General features: G+C 36.9%; 1 protein-coding gene across 5 annotated transcripts in view; it reads left to right on the top strand.

The window, feature by feature from the left end:
* The window catches only part of RAPGEF6 (Rap guanine nucleotide exchange factor 6), a 169,134-nt gene that overhangs the window by 107,787 nt on the left and 38,208 nt on the right, over positions 1-23,139 (top strand). For 4 of the 5 annotated variants that reach the window (XM_069483583.1, XM_069483584.1, XM_069483581.1 and 1 more), the window contains exons 15-18: positions 553-661; positions 8,680-8,920; positions 15,389-15,546; positions 22,828-23,068. In XM_069483583.1, coding sequence (XP_069339684.1) covers positions 553-661; positions 8,680-8,920; positions 15,389-15,546; positions 22,828-23,068 — 749 coding nt within the window. Of the gene's footprint in view, positions 1-552; positions 662-8,679; positions 8,921-15,388; positions 15,547-18,062; positions 18,078-22,827; positions 23,069-23,139 lie in introns of all 5 variants that reach the window. The other variant, XM_069483585.1, reaches the window with a different exon arrangement.

Below are 23,139 nucleotides of genomic sequence, written 5' to 3'. Positions count from 1 at the left end.
CTGTGGTTCTGAGGCACAGCCAACTTGGGAAAGCCCTGCTGTGAAGGACCGGTCGTGTTTCGTGGAAGCCTCGCAGTTGCACTCCTTGTTTGGCTGTCTGATTCATCAGTGGCAGAAAACGATGTTAAATATATTTAATGTGCCCCTTTTAAATGATTCACCTCTCTTTGAATTGCAGTAAATTTACATTTAGAATATTTAATGGAACTTGCATATGTATACACAAACAATTTTTGTTAGCTGATTTAACATAATTAAAATTTTTCCTTAATATGTAAACTATCCTGTGTGTATAATTCCTTTAATATGATGCCAGAGGGAGTGAACTTTTTAAAAAAATGTTTGTAGTAGAGAATTTGGGATATGCAATAGTATAGACAAAAAAATGGCAGTCCAGCTTCTCACAGAGATAACCATTGTTCACATACATACATACTACATACATTTTATTTAAGTTCCATTTTATTTTTTCACTATTAAATTTTGAAGGTTGTTGAAGTACCTTATACTGTTCTGTCTTAATTTGTGTTTTTCAAATACTTTTCTCTGAAGATAATGGAAGTAAATGGACAAAACTTTGAGAATATTACATTTGTGAAGGCCCTTGAAATTTTGAGGAATAATACTCATCTTGCACTTACTGTCAAGACCAACATTTTTGGTGAGTTTGTTATAGAAACTGCCTGAGCTTTTTTTTTTTTTTTTTAAGAATAGAAAAAAGTCATTATAATGAAAGGAAAGCTATTAATAATAAAATATAAACATGTTTTTGTCTAATCTGTTATTTTTGTTATCTTTGGTGTTGAACTATCATGTATTCTAGGCTTTTCATTTTGTATTTGTTTTTAGTTATTTTGATATCTAAAAAATAAGTTTTAAAATAGGTATACAGCTACATTCAGTCATTTTTGAAATGTTTATTGAACATCTGTTATGTACCGTGCTCTGCTGGAGGGATACTGAGCGAAACTCAGAAATCATCAGGCTTTTATGCCCCTGCTAATGTACAAATCTGTCTACTTCTGATCTTTCGGCCAGCTTTCTCAAGTAACATGAGTGCCAGATTAGCTGTTTTTTGGAAGTAAATTGAGTAAAGAATTGACTTAAGTAATTAAACAGCACACTCTGCCTTTCTCTATAGAAATGTTGATTCCAGTGCCTGTATTGTGATTGTGTCATGTTTATATCAGAGTAATGGAAGGACTGTACTTGTGCTTTTAACTAAATCTACTGTTGGATTTTTTGAACTTTCAGGAAAGATTTACAGTCATTTGATTTCATTAGACACTATAGGATTTTTTGCTGGAATTCTGAGATGGGCAACAGTAAAGCAGTACAGCAATTGGAATGTCAAAGAAATGTAAGAGTCCGTATGAAGTAGGGAGGAAAACAGTTCCTCTAGGTTGTTTAGGTTACAGTGTGAGAAGTAAGAGTTGACTTTAAAAGCTGAGCCTGTGGAAAGGAAGTGTGAGTTTTATTTTTTTTTTTTTTTAACTTGGGCTCCTTATACTGTGCTGAGTTATAATGAAAAAGGAAACATTTGGTATTTTTCCTCTTTTTATTATTTGAGTCCCTTTGATTATATCTTTTTTATAACTGTCTATTGGAAAATTCCTAATGTTGTATTTAGCATAGAACAAGTAGGCATTCACAGTTTTGGGGTTTTCTGGAGTTTGGACTAGTATCTAGAAATGCCAACTTGAGGTTAAACTGAAGAGATTCCAGTTTTGAAGAACGTGAAAGCATAGTTTTCTCTATCACCTTGGGCAAGTTATTTTCGGTTTCTCCAGTTTCTTCTTAGAGTTCTTGTAAACCTTTTGTACCTGTCACAGAATGATTACTAACTGGTATCAAATATTACTACATATGAAAATATAGAGATAGTGTAATATAGTGGTTAACAGCATGTACCCTGGGAGACAAAAAAAAATTCCGTCTGAGGGTGCAAAACGCAGGGAAGCCACACCCTCAGGACCCTGTGAGTGGTGCGAAAACGGTTTTCCAGTAGAACCCAGGTTGGACGTGGCGGAGGGGAGGACTGACATGTTGCTGCAAGGGGGGAACATTCCAGTCGCTCCTCCTCGGCCCAGGTAGAATGCAGTCAGCCAAGCAGAACACCACGGAGTGTCTCAAAGGAACATTTCTGAAACATTGGTAGAAATGGAGCTTTTAGTCTGGAAGTGATGCCCGCAATAAAGCCCTGCTAACTCCAGCATCAGCGTGAAGTAGAGTTGAGCAGTTAGGTCATCTTCCACGGAACTCCTAGTCAGAAGGAAATCTGTGATCAGAAAACATTTGTTTAGATGATACTACAGAAAACCCGCTTGGTCATCTTTGATTACTTGAAACGGAGAGCCAGCACAAGGAGAACCAGGATCATTGAGGGGATGTGGCAGGGACCTAGTAAGTAACTTATAGATTCTGGAGAAGATGGTTAACTTAAGGGAGAGGAGAAAAACGTTTCTAGAACTCTGCTCAGAGCAATGAAAACTCATCCCTTGAAACAACAAGATTAGGAAAAAAGAAATAATCCTTGAGAAAGAAGTTACTCCTAGAGTTACTTAAAATATGGTTGTGAAGACAAAAACATTTAACAGAAGGAACAGATAATAAATTCAAGAAAATTTCCCAGGCTGTAGAACAAAAAGACAAAATAAAATTAAGCACTATTCCAGGAGATGTAAAAGAAAGTGTGAGGACGAAGATAATTAGGAAATAATAGCAGAGACTATCCCAGAATTAAAGGAAGTGACTCTCCTAATTCAAAGGGCTCACTATAATCTGAGCAAAACGGATTTAAAAAACTTGTGTCAACTTTCTACTTCCAGTATTGACTGGAGGCAAATAAAAGAGCTAGACTAAATATGAAAAGTAGCTAAGAACAAGCATAAAAATCCAAAAAGATAGTGAAGAACTACATGACATAGAGCAGAGAGCAAAGAGAACCTTTAAGAGATGAACTCAAGCTACATCTGCCCTGGGGATTTCCTGACTGAGCCTCTTTGGAACATAGACTCCCAGGAAAAGGTGAAATGGTTGGAGTCCTACAGTTGCTCAGAACACAAACTCTGGGTATGTCAAATTCTTCCCGCACTCCCAGGACTAGACCCCAAAGCAATGTCTCTTTTTTCCAGGGCCGTTTCCCATCTGTAGAGTGTAGCTGGGAGAAGGAGCTCCGTGGTAGACTTGCAGGGTTGTGGTTTAGTGCCCACCAAAGGACAAAACGCTCCAGCATAACCACCTTTGTTAGGGTTGGGGCCTTGAAAGGGTCGCTTAAAATTGACGTGGTCGTCTGCACTCCCGCTGCCCCTGTAGGTGACCCAGGAAAACCTCAAGTTCCGGTCCCGGTCCTGGACTTAAGGTGCCTGGCAAAAGAAAATAACTGTCTTCTTTAGAGGATGCTAACAGCAACCTATTATTTCTAAAAATAATTTTTTAAAAACAGAGTCAAGTAAACAAAGGTTGTGAGAAACTCTGAAAAGTCAGTATGAGCCAGAACCAACAGAAACAGAAGCATAGGCACTCCAGAATGTCAGACGCAGACTGTAAGGGTGCTGTCTTACGTCAGTGAAGATAAAAACCAAATCAGGGGTTCCAGTTTCAGGTAAGGAGTGAACACATGCCACCCTTGTCTCCCGCTGAACTAACAGTAAACCTGGACAGGATAATGACCTCCTCGAGAACTTGAACTCTGAAAAGCAAATAGCAACGAGCAGATCATGAAGGACACCAGAATTCAAAGTACCATCACCAGCAGTGAACTTACTACTTTTCCCCTCTAATGTGCCCCAGGCTGGACTCTGAAACCTGCCCAGACGGAGATCCAGGAGCAGCCTGGCTTGAAGAGTGGGAAAGGGAACTCCTACTAACATTAATAGCAGATGTTCCAAGGAGAAAAATGAAACTGCCTTTGGGCTTTGTTGTGTTCCAGTTTTCATGCAAGCCCTCACATCTATCAAAGGTTTTCCCTTTTTTTGGTTTCAGAATTTTACAGGGGTACATACATTTTGGTTACGTAATTTGCTTTTGTACAGTTTGAGTAGAAGTTACAAGTTTGCCTTTTAGCCCCAACTGCAAAGATTCAACCAAGAGACTGCTGGAATTGATACATGAATTCAGCAAAATCTCAGGCTATAAAATCAATGCATACAAATCAGTAGCTTTTATAGACGCCAATAATAGTTAAGATGAGAATAAATGAAAGACACAGTACCTTTCATAATAGCAACAAAGAAAACAAAATACTAAGAATATATTTAATTAAGGAGGTGAAAGACATATGTAGGGAGAACTACAAAACACTGAGGAAAGAAATCGCAGAGGATGTAAACAGATCGAAAAGCATATCATGCTCATGGATCGGCAGAATCAACATTGTTAAAATGTCTGTATTACCCAAAGTGATCTACAGATTCAATGCAATCCCCATTAAAATACCAACGCTATTTTTTGCAGACTTCGAAAAAATAGTTGTACACTTTGTGTGGCACCAGAAAAGACCCCGAATAGCTAATGCAATCCTGCGTAATAAGGATAAATCGGGAGGTATCCCTTTCCAGACTTCAGAAGTTTCCTCTTTCCCCCAGCAGAGTCCCTCTGTGTGACCCCGCACCTCTGACGCAGAGGCAGCACCTGCACCCAGGAAGAAAACAGCTGGCAGTCGCCGTTTACCATCTCCCCACTCTGGAATTTTAGTTTGCTCCTCTTGGCTCTTGAAACTTTCTAATATCTTTAAAAATTCCGTTTCTCAAGTAACTTATTATTTAAAAAACTTTTTTTTTTTTTTTGAGATGAAGTTTGACCGTGAGCCCAGGCTGGTCTCAAATTCCTGGGCTCAAGCGAACCTCCTGCCTCAGCCTCTCGAGTAGCCGGGACAACAGATGTGCACCACCCAGCTATCATTTTAATTTTTAATAAAAGTAATACATGCATATATTTTGAAAATTAAAACACTAAAGAAAGATACACAAGGGGACCCTACTGTGTATATTATTCTGTACCCTTTCACAGTGCATTGATCTTCATGTTGTATGATTGTTATTATGTAGAATTCCATCGTATTATTGCCATAAGCCATTGAGCTAATGTCACTGATGTAATCAAAATCCCTTGCACTTATCTTTTATGCACATTCAGATCTACCTATACGATGAATTTCTCAAAGTGGAATTACTTTTGACAGATACTGCAGGGTTTTACTTTCTGAAAGTTTATCCCAGTCTACACTTCATTCATCAGTGTATAAGAATGCCTCTGCAGTGGGTATAATTAACTTTTTAATTATTGATATAAAGTCTTTAATGATAGGTGAGGTTGAGTACCTTTCTGTGTGTTTTACATTTCTTTTCTATAAAGTATTTTCATTTCATCCGTCCATTTTTATGTTGAGTTACTCACAGTACCTTAGAAATGAAGGGCAGTATCTTTTCATCATGAAGGTTGCAAATATTTTTCTCATGTTGTTTGTGTTTTGACCTCTGTTTTCGTGTGTGCACGTGCACGCATATACACGTATGTAGAGGGAGTGGCATTTTTAGTTTTTATGTAGTCAAGTTTATTAAACTTTCATAGATTCTTGGGCACTTCCATTTCTGATTCCTATACAGTATCTGATATTTCTGTTCAATAACATTGTAATTACATTTGCTCACTATCCTTTTATTTTTGTCCTTAACTTATTTATTTATTTATTTATTATTTAGAGACAGAGTCTTGCTCTGTTGCCCGGGCTAGAGTGCCGTGGTGTCAGCCTAGCTCACAGCAACCTCAAACTCCTGAGCTCAAGCCATCCTCCTGCCTCAGCCTCCCGCGTAGATGGGTCTACAGGCATGCGCCACCAAGCCCAGCTAATTTTTTTTCTATATATATAATTTTAGTTGTCCAGATTCTTTCTTTCTTTTTTTAGTAGAGACGGGGTCTAGCTCTTGCTCAGAGCTGGTCTTGAACTCCTGACCTTGAGCGATCCTCCCACTTTGGCCTCCTACAGTGCTAGGATTACAGGCGTGAGCCAGCGCGCCCGGCCTAATTTATTTTTAATTTAACACGATCCAAAAATTTTTACTTATACTCAACTCCAGTGAAGAAATATAAACAATTTTTTAAACTTTGAGTCACCTAATATACACCCTGCAGCTCAAGAAATCTGCTTCCCCTTCAAAGATTTTCTATTGCTCTTAACAAATACCTTAGCATAGTGTTATCTGAGCTTCTCTCTACCTTGTTCTCTAGTAATTTTCATTTTCTTGAGATTTCCTTCTACCATAGGGACTTTGAACTTGAGTTTCCTACCTAGAATCTTTCCTTCTTCCTTTTTTTTTTTTTTTTTGCCTAGTTAAATGTACTCATCTTTCTGATCTCTTCTTACAAAGTAATTTACTTAAGGAAGATTGTGCCTTTCCTTCTATCTTTTTTTTTTTTTTTTTTTTTTCTTTTTTTTTTTGAGACAGAGTCTCACTCTGTTGCCCAGGCTAGAGTGAGTGCCGTGGTGTCAGCCTAGCTCACAGCAACCTCAAACTCCTGGGCTCAAGCGATCCTCCTGTCTCAGCCTCCCGAGTAGCTGGGACTACAGGCATGCACCACCATGCCCGGCTAATTTTTTTCTATATATATTTTTAGCTGTCCATATAATTTCTTTCTATTTTTAGTAGAGATGGGGTCTCGCTCTTGCTCAGGCTGGTCTCGAACTCCTGAGCTCAAACGATCCGCCCACCTCGGCCTCCCAGAGTGCTAGGATTACAGGCGTGAGCCACCGCGCCCGGCCCTTTCCTTCTATCTTAAGTAGTTCCTCTGGTTATGTTCTCTCTGCCATGTATCTTAGACTGAGTGTAAGTTCTACGATAGAGGAGTATGCAGACATCCAGTACAGTGCCTGACGTACATTCATAGATTAGTAAATATTTTTTTGAATGGATGAATATCTGGATTTTCACTTAAGCATTTTTACCTTTACTGTGTGGCTTAAAGTAATATTTTAAAAATATAAATTTTACTGTATTTTAGTCAAGCAGAGTACCTTTGGAAGGTGACTCCTAAAAATCTCCATTATTTTGAAGACAGGAAAATGTGCTTTTCATAAGCCTGCAACTGTGTTTTGGTAATGTGGTGTCGTTCTCCTGTTGAAACTTAAAACAGTCCAGATTTTAAAACTGAATACCAAACTGTTCATGGTATAATTCAATTTTTAAGGCTTTATCCATTTCAGTCTTACTTGTAAGTCCTTTGGTGTTGTGCGAATTCTTGCTTGCTTTTGTCCCTAAAACAACAGGAAAGATCACCATTTTCTGTGATTGGGGTTTCAGTGGACACGTTTATATAATTTACAGCTTTTCTTTTATAAAGGTACAGAGTCTACCGCTCAAAGCTACACCTAATGATAAGCTGGTTCTGCAGCTCAGGTGCCTGAAGACCTTTAAGTCTATTGTCGAGAATATGCAGCTACCATCTCTCTCTAATTCCGACTTCCCTAGACACCATGACTTTTCAGGAAAGCCATTTCCTACTTTAGCATATATCTTTTTAGTGGTTTTTTTCCCTCTAGCAGTTGATCTGTCTTATTTAAGAACACACATATAAAACAACAGTAACCCTCAAAAACTTGTTTTCATGACATACTTAATGAAAAATAGATGATACAGATTTTCCTAACTGGAAAATGATACTAATGGTTTCTAGATTTATAACCTTGTATGGATTTATCTTTGTCTGATCCCAAGAAGATGTAGCCCGTTTCACAAGGTGAAAATCAGGTCTAGGCAAAGAGCCAAAGAGCGTGCTCCATAGGCGAGTCCCCAGATATGCCTGCGTCCACCAAGGATGAAGTAGTTCACCAGACTTAAAGTTGATAGAAAGATGCCCAAGATATGACTGGTTGTTTATTTCAAACCACTATAGTGAATGTTATTAGCTGCTTTACTGAATGACATAAGCCTCATAGTGTGACATTGAGGAAATTATTATATATTACCAAATTTAGTACTATTTCTAGTTCTAAAAAGAAACTCTGGCAGAGCTTCTTTCATTTTTTTAATCACTAAATTTTACAAAATTGAGTCCTATAATAATTATGTCTCATCTGAAGTGACACATGCAGTCATCCCTTGGCAGACTCGAGGGATTGTTTCTAGGACCCCGCCCCCGGCCATGTACCAAAATCCGTGCGTACTAAAGTCCTGCAGTTGGCCCTTCAAAACGGCACGCATTTTGTATCTCACAAATACGGTATTTCAATCTGCATTTAGTTGAAAAAAATTCACATATATTCATAAAGGGACATGCACAGTTCAAACTTGTGTGGATCAAGAGTCAAGTGTATTATGATAAGGAAAAGCATAAATAATAGAATCTAAATGTCTGTTTGTATAAAATTAGTTGGTTACCAGTTACGTTACTGTTACCTAAATAGGAACCTCAGGATTTTTCAAATGTGCCTTTTCATTTCCCTCAGTAACTTCCTCTTAGCACTTTTGGGCAACATCAGTATAGTCAAGTATTACAAATTGAAGAAAGAAGTAAATATAGCTGATAAAGGATGAGTATAAATTTGATAATGTTTAATTGAATAGGACCGCAGAAGTCTGAATAATAGAAAGTGAGTGTGTTTATCCTTAAAATTTGTTGTTGGTATAAAAACTTTCTAAAGAGAAGAAAAGAAATGACAAGTTTGTTTGTTTGTTTCCACAGTATTCAAAGAGTTACTTGGTAGGACTGAACAAGAGAAATCTGGTGTTCCTCATATTCCCAAAATTGCTGAAAAAAAAAGTAATCGCCATTCTATCCAGGATGTGCCAGGAGATATTGAACAGACATCACAGGAGAAAGGAAATAAGAAAATTAAAGCAAATACTGTTTCAGGTGGAAGAAACAAAATCAGGAAAATTCTGGATAAAACACGATTTAGTATCTTGCCTCCAAAACTATTTAGGTAGGTATTGCCAATCTTAATCATGTAGGAATTTTCATATTGACAGTAAAGTTTTTGTTGTGGGGGAGGAAAGTTTGGGTCACTTGCTTTTTTTATACAACCTGATACATTGTAACATTTTCAAGCAATACATAAATAAGAAAGAATAAATTCTAAGTATCTCCCCATCAATTTTATGAAATTTACCACTGTTAGATTATGTCATCTTCTGTTAGCATTATTTTGAATTTTGGAAAAGACTGTCAATTTTATTTTATGAAATCTCTTATGTATTTTCAGTCCAGTTTCAGTCCCCTGATCTACAAATTTGGACACATCTTAAATCTTGGGGATACATTCACTGGTACCAGTTTTTTGGTTTTTTAAAATCATCTTTCCCTTGTGACACTATTTATTTCCTCCTAAATTCTAAAGCTGAACTTTTTAATCAAATCTATTTTCTATTTCTAAAATGAGATATCAGCAAAACTGAGTAATTACTTGAAGATTTTAAATGTAAATTGAGGTCTATAAAATACTGGTAGAATCATCTGCTTAAGTGGCATGATTGAGATGACAGTAATATATATTGTATCTGTGTATATTTTACATTATCCACTTCCTGAAGCAGTTAAGAAAGTGCTAATCAAATACAGTACAATACTTAGCACAGAATAGGTACTCAGTATTTATTGAATAAGTTAAAACAGTGAGGCAGGCATGGTGGCTCACGCCTATAATCCTAGCACTTTGTGAGGCCTCAGGCGGGAGTATTGTTTGAGGCCAGGAGTTCCAGACCAGCCCGAGCAAGAGAGAGACCATGTCTTTATAAAAAATAGAAAACTTAGCCGGGTGTGGTGGTGCACACCTGTAGTCCCAGCTACTCAGGAGGCTGAGGCAGGAGGATGCCTTGAGCCCAGGAGTTTGAGGTTGCAGTGAGCCGTGATGATGCCACTGCACTCTAGCACAGGTGATAGAACATGAGACCCTCTCCCTCCCCCCCCAAAAAATAGTTAATTGATCAGTGAAAGAAATAAAACATATTAAAACCCATTTGAAGAAAATACTTATTTGGGTCCTGATAAGTTCCTGGCACTGTGCCAGGTGATAGAGAGATGAAAAGAGTCCCTACCTCTAAGGAATTCACAACAGGAGCCCTTATTTTTCACACATTTATTATGTGCTAAGCACGATGTCCAGAGACAGAAAGATGAATAGGGAATTTGTTGTCCTCCAAGAGTAAATAAAAGGGAAAACAGGCATATTGCAAAGTTCTTACGTTACAGGATGACAGCTGGTGTGTATAGATACAGGAGCAAACGAGTTAGGTTTGAGTAGACTGTGCGTGTGTGTGTGTGTGTGTGTGTGTGCGCGCGCGTGCGCACCTAGAGAATGAAGCGAGAGAGGTAGTGGTAGGCTATGAAGATACAGACTTCATCATGATAGGCAGCCGTGAGAAACCATGTGATTTGGTAAGGCTTGCTCTTTCAGGAAGACTTCTCTGATGGCTCTGCTAGTGGTTTGGGCTTGTGGGTACAGCACGATGTAGCAGTGAAAGCAGGGAGGCTATTTTGGAGGCAACTTAGAATTCAGTAAGTGTCAGTTCTCATCTTTAAAGATAGCTATTTTAAAATAATTTTTCATTAGTTAAAAATATCAAAGATTTCCTGATCAGGAAATGCTCTTCTTCCTGAGTTTTTATTTCCAGTCAGGGAAGCACATTTGCTCTTCTTTTAATTTGAGGACTCATAGAGGATCGAAACATCCTGAGCTTTGTTCTTAATCTCAGGGATTCATAGAAAGTTCATTACTCATTCCTTTTTAAGTTGACTGCTTTCCTTGAGGTGAGTGGTTTGTAAAAATCACAACTTTAAAATCTAAAAGGTCTTTAATTTTGAGCACACTGTAGCAAACACTGTACGAAAGCTTTGTTCTCCCGAGTGAGACTTGAGTGAGAGCATTGGAGGGGCACGCACACACTGCACAGGCTGGCACAGGTCAGGGGACCGGAACGGGGGCAGAGGGAGAAAACTGAGGGACCAGAAGGCAGAGGAGCGTTCACAGGGAGAGTTCTTTAGGAGGGCATGCCCTGAGTTCCCCTTCCAGAAACTCCAAAGGGTTGGGTCTGGAATACATGTACCTCCGTTAGCTGGTTCTCATTTAGACAGTGGCACAGGTATGACATGTGTCATCTAGAACCAGAGAACGTTGTGATTGCAACTCACTTCAGCTTGTTAGTGTCACACTGCAACCAGCAACACTCAAGTTCCAGGCAGCTGAATCAATATCTCATTTCCACGCTATCTTTTGGGGAGTGAGCATCAGTTACTGTGCTTGGATTCTGCAGGAGGTGTAGAAATTGAGGTCGCCAGGAACAGTCAGTTGAGTATTTTCAAGTATTATTACTATATGTTGGTACCCCCAGCCCCCCCCCAAAAAAAGATCTAGTAAAAATAGTTTTACTTAAATTCAGAAGGGATTTTTTCCATTTATAAGTCAACAAACATTTACTGAGTCTCTTCCTTTGTACCAACAGAAAAGCTGTTGGCTGTGAATATAAACATGAATAAAATGCTGTACTTTAAGAGTTCATATTAATCTGGCTGTCTCTTCTAAACATACTTAAATGAAGTAAAATGCTAATCATTTCAGCCACATAAGTACCAAAAAAATAGATGACAGGTTATTTTAGAAGAAGTCATAAAGGTTTCTAGAGCCTGTTTTGTGGGGAGAGCTGATTTGTCATTTTACCTATCAGACTGGCCACTTTGCATTTTTGAGAATGTATATTTCTTGGCACTTAATCATTTGAAGTGAATTCAGTCAATTTCTTTTGCTACACAAAAGTATATGTACCTTCATATAAAAAGAGCACTTAAAAATCAATTAGGAAAAAAAATCACTAGAATTTCAATAGAAAAATAGGGAACATGAATCAGATATTCTTTATCAATACTGATCCAGGATGTACAGTTTAATACAGGATGGCATTTGTTTCATCAAAGATTGACAGAATAAGTCAGGGCTAGAACTGGTAATAAGAGAAAATGAGCTTAGACTGCTGTGGTAATATAAAATGATGCAATCTTCTTATAAAGCATTTTGAAGCTTTTATTAAGAGCTTTAAAAATGGCCATATCCTTTGATTCAAAAGTTCCATTTCTAATAATAATTAGATGAGTGTTTATGTATAGATGTTCTTAGTTGTATTATCTATAATCAGACAAAATTGGAAACATCCTAAATGTCAAACTACAAGGAATTGGTTAAATAAATTGCCCTCTACATCACAAAATGACTAGAAGATATCAAAACAGGGATTGCAGTTTTTGTAAGGCATGGTTTTATAGGTAAGCTTCCCTTTTCTTCCTTGCTTTCTTTTGTATTTCGCAAGTTTTCTACTTTGAATATTTGTTATTTTTTAATTGAAAAGAAAATTTTAATGAGTTCAGTTCTACAATTTCTGAGCATCTCCTATGAGCCAGAGCCCTGTGGAAGAGGCACCAAGGGTGGAAACTTGGTTTGTGCATTTAGCGGCACTCACATCTTGAGAGTGAGTTGAGAGTAAAGGATGAGTTACCATAGAAATACAGTAAGAAAGAACGTTTCATCTGTGAGAGGAGCAAAGAAAGAATATAAGGAAGGAACAAATACTTGAGATAAGAATAGATAATTCCAAAATCCCAAACCATGACAAAATTTTAAAAGAATGTTCCTGAAAATTAAAGTGAAAAAAAGTTATTGATTTGAATAACTTCTGTAAATTAAGACAGCAGTGTGGCTTTTATTGACCTGAGAATATTTCACATTTCAGGAAATCTGATTTCCTGTTTTTTAATCAGTCACCTTTTCCTTATTTATTTTTTAAATCACAATTGCCCTAATTAACATCTTTATATTATTGTATAACATGAATACATTCCCAGAAGTAGACTAGCTTGCTTGCTTAGCAGGAATTACTTTTTTCCTCTCCTTTTCTTGTCAATATACTTTGTTTGGTTTTAATATTGAGATTTTTTTTTTCATTTGCATATTGATATTTATTTGGCTTTTTAGTTTCATATGAAACTAAGTACTTTCATTCTCAGTACATTTAGGGTTTGGGAATTATTGAGGAATTTTTCAAAACTATCTTGTTTCTGTTATTGCATCACCTTCTCAGGAGACTGTTTTGGTAAGAAATGACATAATTATTTGCCAAATGAGGTTTTTTTGATTCAGCTTTCAAACAGCATGGATGTTTTGCCAATTAAATACTGTTTCATTCATGTCATAGCATGGATTGTATATGACAGTGTAGTTTTCATTTATATCCCTCACACCTTAATTACCATGAATTTGTAACCAGCTTTACATGATTATAGCTGCCTAGTGTTATATCCGTTGATAATTAAAAAGCAGAAGTGGTGTTAAAGAGCATCAGTAAGAGATATATTAGAACTTTTGGTATTTAATACACTTCTCTTAGTGTATTAAATTCTCTATAGTGAATTCCAACTTGTTTTTCCCAATGCAGTAAATTTCGTTTAATAGAAAATTATAACTTTCTAACATTGTTAAGGTTGCTTCTGCTTGGTTAGTAGGACTGGCTAACCTCTTTAACAGTTTGATTCCTTGGGTTGTTACCTGACCCTCTCTAGCAAAAATTGGCAAGTTTGTTTTTAAACAGAATTAAAGACGGTTTCCTTTTCAAAAAAAAAGAACAGAAAACTTTATTTTCTACATAATTTAAATATCTGTGAAAGGCCTTCTCCGTCTTTTTCCCTCTCACCTAACCTTAAAACATTTAACTCAGATCTGTAGGAATACAAACCTAATTAAAAGGAGCCAATTTAGTTTAAATGTAATTTATTTAACAGATGTGATATTTGTTTTGCCTTATCTGTCACCTTAGATTGCCTTTCCTCCCCAGGAAAGCATTTCCTGTTTCTGTAGTGCCTTCGCTTGTACCCACCCTGCTTCCTTCTGGTTTTCAGTATAAATTGACTAAAATAAAATATTTCTTCTTTCTGGGTTTGTACTGTTCTCATTTTAATTTTGTTAAAAGTACTTAAATCTCTTCTTAAAAATAGTGACCATATTTTCCTCTATGCCAAAACATTCACCTACGTTACCTAATTTAATCCTTAAAGTAGTCCTGGAGTATAATAGTATTATTTACATTTATAGATGAGAAAGCCAAGGTCCAGAAAGAAAAAGAAATTTGCCTTGAGGTCAAACAGCTAATAATCCAAGTCTGCCTGACATCAAAGCTTGCTCTTGAAACACCGATCCTTGCTTTCTTCCATGTCTTTATGCTTTTCCCTGATTCTTCGGCCTTCTCTTCCTTGTCTGGCTATTAGTAGTCCTTTATTTATTTGATAGTCCTGTAACTCCTCATCTTGCATAGTTTTCTAATCATCCTAAATCCTATATTTTACTTATAATGTATTCTAAACATAGTCCATATCATTCACTTATAAGACTGTACCTTAATCCTTTCCATGGTAATAGGTAAGTATTCAGTGATACTTCTGTTTCTACATATAGCAAGTACTAGTCAGAATGTTGCATTGAATAAAATATAGATGGGAATTAATATTAACTCAAAGCATTGGTTTTAATACAAGTTCAATCCTTAGAGAAAAGTAGTAGTGATTATTGATGCTGATGGAAATCTTTTTTTCATTGTTATCCTTTCTTTAAAAAAAGAAAGGACTGTTTTACTTTAAAATTATGCTAGTATTTTAGAGTACCTAAAACTTAAGTGACAGTGCTGTGTTTCTTTGTTTTTATTTTTTCTCTTAGGTGGATTTAGAGTTGCCTATGTGACACTTCTAAGATATTTTAAAGGAAGAATATTTTGTCTGCTTAAATACTTAGACTTGAGAGATCATACAAGAAATAACGTACCCCTAGAATAAACTTTAGAGACTATAATTTTTTTTTAATTCTGTTTTCATTCTGGTCCTCTTTTTCCTTCTGTGTTTAAAGGCCTCTCTTTGTTGCTTAAACTTGGCCCTGTTGTTATCTACAACTTACCGTATTTTTTTGTTTGGAGTTAGACCCAGCTCCATCCTTTGCCTAGAGAGTAGCCAAGATGTGCTGGAGAAAGGCAGAGAGAGAAATACAGAACACTTTGCTGTGACGTGGCTGTGCGTTGTTGGATGCATATATTAGTGTCCACTGCAGCTGGAGAATTTCAAGGGCTCCCCAAACACTCAGGTTCACTTTCCCTACAAAACCAGTAGAAACTAAATATAACTGTTTCATTATGATGTAGTAGAATCACTTAGATGTATAAGTTAAATTTTATTTGAGTGTAATTAACATTTTATTGCCATTTTCATTATTACAGTTACCCTGTTTTTAAAAATTTCTGTAATATTTTAATTGTTTAAATCGCCACTTTGAATAGGTTCTCTTATGCCTTAGTGCATGGAGAATAGAAGTGTTTACTCTTCAAGTCTCCTGAAATACTTTAACGTGATATATGACATTCTTTTGAAGTGATGGAGGCCTCAGCCAGTCACAGGACGACAGCATTGTGGGAACGAGGCACTGCAGGCACAGTCTGGCTATCCTGCCGGTCCCCGGGACCCTCTCCTCCAGCAGCCCTGATCTCCTGCAGCCCACCACCAGCATGCTGGACTTCTCCAACCCTTCCGGTAGTTTCCGTATGTGATTTTGTGTAGCCGTATTGGTACCAGATGATCGGGTCGATGGTGGAGCCTGTGTGGTGACTGTTAGGTTTGCTTGCAGCCTCTTCTCTCCCTATAGATCACGACTTGATACAAAAAGCTAAAGGGAAGAGAATGTCTTTTTCTCTAACCTTGAACAGTACTTTCTCTAAAATGAAACAGAAGTACATAAAAAAGATACTACCTCTGACCTTAGATGTAAGTATCTTTTGGTAATCCCAATCCCAACAGTGGAATGAAAGCAGAGACACTTCTCAGCCAAGAAATATGTTCTCCAGGGTGTGGAAAAGAATAAGGCAGATTATTTTAATCTACACGACCTCGCTTATTTTCCTCCATAATATACAAAAATGTGTTAGTATTTTTCTAAAAACACTGATTTTCCCTCCAACACCTGAAGCTAAAGTTGTTGATGTATCATGTACTGTTGTCATAGTATTATAGCATCTTTTTCATTGTTGTTTAGACTTGCAGTGTGGAATGTCAAGTTAATTTTTTGTATCTGTTTATGCCAAGAGGCATAAATTACCGATTATATTTCAAGGAAGAAAACCTTTGACTTGGAAGAATCAATTATATATCCATCCCTTGAAAGGATTTGAGATGGTTTGCAATAAAAGACACTTAGAGTTAAAAACTGAAATATGTAATTGGGTCCCAGGAAAGGCAGGAAAAAAGGCTTCTACCAAAAATCAGCACAGTTCTGATTCAGCTCAGTGTTGACTCCAGCAGCTGGTGTAAACAGAGAGGAAGCTCAATTACATTAATCTCAGTATTAGAAGGAAATATAAGTATAGTAGTAAAAGTTTATGTGTATGTAAAGTAAGTTAAAAACCCCAGGAAATAACATATTATGAAAACACAATTTAGTGAAGGTCATTCTGCACATTGTTTCTTCCTTTTATTTTAGTTGCCTCTTAACCACCAGGGAGATCACTAAATCCCACTTTCCACATGGCCACTAGTGTTCTTTCTAGAACAAAGATTTTAGTGAAGCAGAGTTTCCGTAGTGTAGTGGTTATCACGTTCGCCTAACAAAGATTTTAGTGAGTCATTACTTAGAAATTTCTAGTGATTTGTGTATTAGTGAGAGTTCAGTCATGAACTCTCTTTCATCAGGGATGAAAACCACTCTAGTTATTTGATCAGAAGTTAATATAAGGCTTGTTACCAAGATATAAAAAAGTTAATTAACTCTTTACCTGAAAGGGCATAAAAAAAAAAAAAAAAAGCAAGCTCTAAGGTATCACAGAGGTAGGAAAACTGCAGCCTGGGTTTGGTTTTTGATGCGTGCAAGAAATGCCACTACCAGGGTGGGAGGAGTGTTGCTGAGGTGAACCTCCTTTCTAGCTTCCTGCACTGCCCTGCTCCTCTTTCCTGAGTCTGGAAGGGACCTTCAGAACTCTCGCTCTTGCCCCTGTTGTTTGCCACTTGTGGTTCTCTCCCTGCATATCCAGTGAACTTTTTCTTGTCAGTGCTGAACTCAAGTGTTACCTCATCTGGGAAGCCCACCTCCGTCTGCTACACAGTCAGTCCCTCCTTTTTCAGAAGTTTCCAACACGTTTTCATGGTCTCCCTTAGATTGTTTGTTTCATGGCAGGATAGGGATTTATTTCTGTGTCTGTGTGTGTCTGTTCTGCTTTATGTTACATAGAAGATTCAAAAATAAAATGTTTTCACACTACCAAGGCACAATTAGATATGCGTACTTTCATGGCAAGTATTGGGCCCTTATGGTTTGTAGTGGCTGTGTCTTTGCCACAGGCATATGTAGGAAATAGGGCTGAAGGATAAGGGGTAGGATTGTAGGGAAAGGAAAGAAAGAAGGAAGTTGGAGATTGAGCTGGGGGAACAAAGGGAAGAGGTTTAAATTACTAAAATTTAGAAACTGTGAAGTCTCACGGTGCTGAAATTCAGACCTCTGAAAAGGTGCTTGCTGTTCAGCTTTATATCAGATTGACTGTGTAATTTTCTCCTTGAAAATAAGTTTAAAAAACTGAAGATGCCTTTTAAAAACCTATTTAGAAAAAGCGTAATGTAGCCCAATCTACAACATGTGCTCATACCAGTAATACAAATGAACATGTATATGATAAGTATTTAACTTTTCAATTAATGTTTTTAAACCCCAAATGTGTAACTTTGTAAAAGGCCTTCTACATAGCGGCAGCATTATTTATGGTTGTATTGAAAAGGGATATTCATTACCAGTTAGTTCCAAATTTAGCTTCTTACATTATATACAATAGCACTGAAATTTAAATGAGTTGTATTCATCACACATATATATTATAGTACATGTGTGAAGTGACATCAGCCAAGTTTGATTAATGCTTATCAGTCTTGAGTTTAGCTGTATTTATGCTGCATGTTTAAAGACACTAGATCAAAATGAAAGTGAGGGCAAAGCTACAGAACTCTTTAACAGTTTGTTTTTGATTGCTGACTTTTTTATGATTTTGCTTTATTTTTGCTGCCTACAGCTGTTGGTTTTTACTGTAAGTATCTTGAAGACTGTAATATCCTACTGGTCATGTTTGTATGTATTATTTTGTTATTTTTTAAAAGTCATATGATACAGAATTGAATGAAGTAGGAAGCAAAACTTTTCTTGCCACTTACAAAGTAGCCAGTTTTAACTGGCATGTATCCCTTTAGTCATTTTTTTGAATACATATGTTTTTATATTCATACAGAATCAGAGTATATATGCTATTCTATAACTTGTTGAAAAGTTTTTTGGAATTTTTGGCTCAATACAAGATGAGGCCTAAAAGAATTTGGAGTGTGGTTAAAAGGAATTTGAAACTGATTTTTTTTTCTAAGTCTTCATATAGAACTTATTACTCTTTTCATTAAACAGCGTGCACCCATATTTGATTTATTTAATGTTGTAAACTTAAGTCTTTCCGCATTGGAGGTCTATTATTTTTACTATTTTTTAATTATAAAGAAATAACTTTTAAAAAATAAAACTGCAGAGAAAGGATAGAATATAAAATCTCCATTTCTCAGAATTTACGATTGTCAGTTTATTCATATATTCTTCCAAAAATTTCATTGCACATAAAATGTATGTACCATTCCCTTCACCCCAAATGAGATGTTGTACTTTTCTTCCACTTACCCATTTCACTTAGCAATATGCCTTTGAATATTTTTCTGTATCAGGATGTATTGTTCTACCAAAATTTTTTAAACAACTAATAGAACTTTTTTAACCAGTCCCCTCTTAGTAGACATCTGCAGTATTAACTACATCTCTGTGTTCAGATATCTTTATGTATTTTATGTCGTGTTACTGTTATATTTTGCATTTTGTCAAAAATTTTGTGGACATTTGTTTTCTTTCTCGTTATATAAGTTCCTACAGAATATCTTGTATTTTGCCTGTTGGCCTGTAAAGCTAAAATACTATCTGGCTCTTTACAGAATAATTTTGCCAGTTTTTGTGGCGCTTTTCACTATATGGTGCTTTTCACTTACTTGACTGTCTTTCCTTGAGCTGTCGTTTACTGTTGAATATAAGTAAATTCCCTGAGAACAGAGACCTTATCTGTCTCACCACTATATTTTTATCACCTGGAATACTGTTAACATATAACAGACACTTCATAAATATTTATTCCACAATTCTAAAGCAGAATGAAAAGGCAGTCTTTTGTTTAAGGTCATCTTAAATAACTTAAAAGTTCTCTTATTTTTAGTGTAATGTCACGGTCAGTACATATATCCTTCAAATATTCATTTTTTTATTTTATTCATGCAACATTACAGTTACTTGTCTAGAAATTTTGTCTCTGGTTGACAGTCCAGATATCTGAGGTTCCTGTTCTTTAATTCATTTACCTGTTATATAAGATTTCTAAAAAGTGAAACATGAATCTTAAAACTAATATGCTGTGCTTCTCCAAGATCTCTTTAAATGTGTTTTGCCTTTATAATAGGGACTATATTTTTGTGTGCATTTTAGCTTCATGCCTAAAATTTAAAATTAAATCATTTTTCCTTTTTGATTCAACTGTGTTCTAATCTCGTGTTTACCATTGATCTAATTAACATTTGAACATCTGCCACGTACTATATATTATGCTTGGCATGTATGTTGTTTTTCCAGCAGCAACAAACATGTTTTTAAAGACTATATATGTAACAATTCTGAAATAGAAGAAGAAGTTTACACTATCACTGGAATCAACACAGAGAAATTTTTTTGTCTACTTCCTCTTGAAGAGTTTTCCAATTTGGCATTTGTTACCTTGGCAGATCCCTCAGGGTCTGGGTTAGGCGTTCCCCTTTGGTGTTCACTTACAGATCTGTTCCAGGGACGCCCATTGGTGACGCCTAAATCCCCCTCTGACTGTGACACATACCAGTGTGTCCTTCACACGGGAAGCAAATCACTTTAACTGAACGTGGCTTTTTAACACTGTTCAGCAAGATGTACAATTATGTGTTCCTTCCCCGATGTTACAATACATTGGCAACAAGGGAAGAGAACGTGAAATATGTGCAAATTCCCACCCTGTCTTTGTGAATAAACGTCCCTGAAGAAAGTAACAAGAGGGACCAGAACCTCTCCCCACTCCCACAGGGTGAGCCACCAGTACTGCTGGCCGAGGGTCAGGCCCAGAGATCTGGAGCCCAGGACAGCTGAGATCGGTTGTCGCAAAGAGAGTAGCAGCAGTACAGGTGGTCACAGTGTATTGTGTGACTTTTTTGAAATACGGTTAAAACAGACAGTGAAACCCTTTGTCCAGTGTCTTTCTCTTGGCAAAGCAGCATACCCGTCTGCTTGCAATAATTTTCTAGCACAGGGTGGAGAAGCACCTCTGATTTTGGTAGATCATGAAGCTGTCTGACCTTAAGCCTTGCAGGTGTAGAACCTGGATGGTGTCAGCAGCACACTGAGGAAAGAAATCTGAACAAGAGTCATTTGATGACTCAGGTCTTTGAATATGTCAAGGAAAGACAGTTTGGAACATCCTTCTTACAAAAGGAGCCTGGGTCGATGAAGCTTCTGCTTACAACTTGACCGTGGACCCAGAACATTCAACATCTGTTGGCTAAGACTCCTCCTCCCTGGAAAAATATCCGTGTCTATTCAGCTGAATCTTCCAGTCGTGGGAGGCAATCTTTTTGTGTGTCTCATTCTCAGGGGAGTAGCTTATTCGATGAAATTATATCCTGCCATATCTGTTCCATTTCTCTCTTCTTTCCTTTAGCCAGGATTATACCTTAGGAGATTTTGAGACAAATTTGTAATTTGTTTTTTTCTCAGAAATTAACAGTGTATATGGCCGGGCGCGGTGGCTCACGCCTGTAATCCTAGCACTCTGGGAGGCTGAGGTGGGCGGATCGTTTGAGCTCAGGAGTTCGAGACCAGCCTGAGCAAGAGCGAGACCCCATCTCTACTAAAAATAGAAAGAAATTATATGGACAGCTAAAAATATATATAGAAAAAATTAGCCGGGCATGGTGGCACATGCCTGTAGTCCCAGCTACTCGGGAGGCTGAGACAGGAGGATCCCTTGAGCTCAGGAGTTTGAGGTTGCTGTGAGCTAGGCTGACGCCACGGCACTCACTCTAGCCTGGGCAACAGAGTGAGACTCTGTCTCAAAAAAAAAAAAAAAAAAAGTGTATATAATGCTAAGAAGGTAATGCTGGACAAACAGTATACAATTATTTGAGCCACCGAAATCTCTCTAACCCACCACTACTGTAGGCATCACACACACACACAAACCACAACAGTACCTATTCCTGATTTTTTAAAAAAAGAGAAATCTTGCAACTGTGATTTATTATTATAGGCAAAAATTTAGCATTTGTTCATGCTATTAAATCACTTCTCAATTACATTTAATTACATTAAAAATCAGCCCACTTATTACAGGGAACACTGTTCTAGAAGTTTTAGCCAGTGCTATATGAAGAGAAAAAGAAATAAGATAGAGCAAGGAGTGAAAAATATAATTATTTGCATATGCATATCATATGAACATTATCCTGAGTTGGAATTTGTCTACTAATAGCTGAAATCAAAAGGGTAGAAACTGAGAGATTTCACCAGACGAACACTTAAATTTTCCTGTGTTAAAAATAAAATAGAGGCTAGCGTGGTGGTTCATGTGGATAATCCTTGCACTTTGGGAGGCCAAGGTGAGGGGATTGCTTGAACCTGGGGGTTCAAGACCAGCCTGAGCACCATGGTGAGACCCTGTCTTGACAAAAACTATGAATATTAGCTGATCATGGTGGCAGACACCTGTGGTCCCAGCAGCTACTTGGGAGGCTGAGGCAGGAGGATCACTTGAGCCCAGGAGTTCAAGGCTGCAGTGAGCTATGGTGATGCCACTGCACTCTCGCTAGGGGAGGGAGGACTAGGGAAATGTTTACCGCTTTATAGCAGACAACATGTTGGTATCCAGTATCATACAGTAGGAAAATGCATAAAGCATATCAAAAAGTACTTTTAAAAGGAAATACTAAATGTTTATTAAACCAGTATCTGTTACTGAATCTCACCAGTAACCAAAGAAATGTAATAGAGGAAAATGTTAGGGTTTTTGGAATAGGAAAACAAAACATTAATGAACAGTTTTGATAAGAATATAACCAAATTTGCTCTCTTATATTCTAGGATTATAAAATATATAATCTTTCTGGAGAACAGTTTGGCATATTTTGATGTATTTCAAAATCCTGAAAATATGCATGCCTTCTAACTCAGCAGTTCTCTTTTTGAGGATTTTTACTGAGGGCGTAATCAGATTGCCTGCAAAGGCTTGTGGCCGGGGTAGGGTAGGGGTGGGCGTGGTGTGAGTCTATGTCATGATGTCATTTATAATAATAGAAAATGATAAGTAATCCACATAGCTGTCATATTAGAGGTTTGGGTAATTGAAATAAATATTATGGAGTATGGTGCCATCATTAAAAATACTTTTATTGAAGAATAATGATATAAAAATGTTTGTAAGATATATTAAATAAAAAAAATTATGGCTTCTAAATCGTAAGTATTAATATGATCCTAATTTTTATCTTTGTGTTTTTCTGTCAACATATATAAGTCTGAAAAACATAGATATATTTATCAATAAATACAACCGTGATTTCTGTTGATATTTTGAACTAGAAATGTATATTTCAGTGTTTGGAGGGATCATTGTTACAAATTGCTTTTTGAAGAGTTTAAAAATAATTTTCTTGAAAATAACAAGGTACATCTTTGTATTTATATAGATATTCCTGATCAAGTTATAAGAGTTTTCAAAGCAGATCAGCAAAGTTGCTACATTGTCATCAGCAAAGACACTACAGCTAAAGAAGTAGTTTGTCACGCTGTCCATGAATTCGGTTTGACTGGCGCATCCGACACGTATTCTCTCTGTGAAGTTTCCGTCACTCCTGAGGGTGTCATAAAACAGAGAAGACTTCCGGATCAATTCTCCAAATTAGCTGATAGAATTCAACTCAGTGGAAGGTGAATAAGCTTATGAGCGAATGTCCTTTTTTTGTAGGTGTGCTTGTGAAGATTTCCTGTTAAAACAGATA

Source organism: Eulemur rufifrons, chromosome 10 (genome assembly GCF_041146395.1).
Source record: "Eulemur rufifrons isolate Redbay chromosome 10, OSU_ERuf_1, whole genome shotgun sequence".
In the NCBI taxonomy this organism is placed as follows: domain Eukaryota; kingdom Metazoa; phylum Chordata; class Mammalia; order Primates; family Lemuridae; genus Eulemur; species Eulemur rufifrons.
Note: the sequence above shows the minus strand (reverse complement) of the source record. Positions and strands in the feature narration are given on the sequence as shown.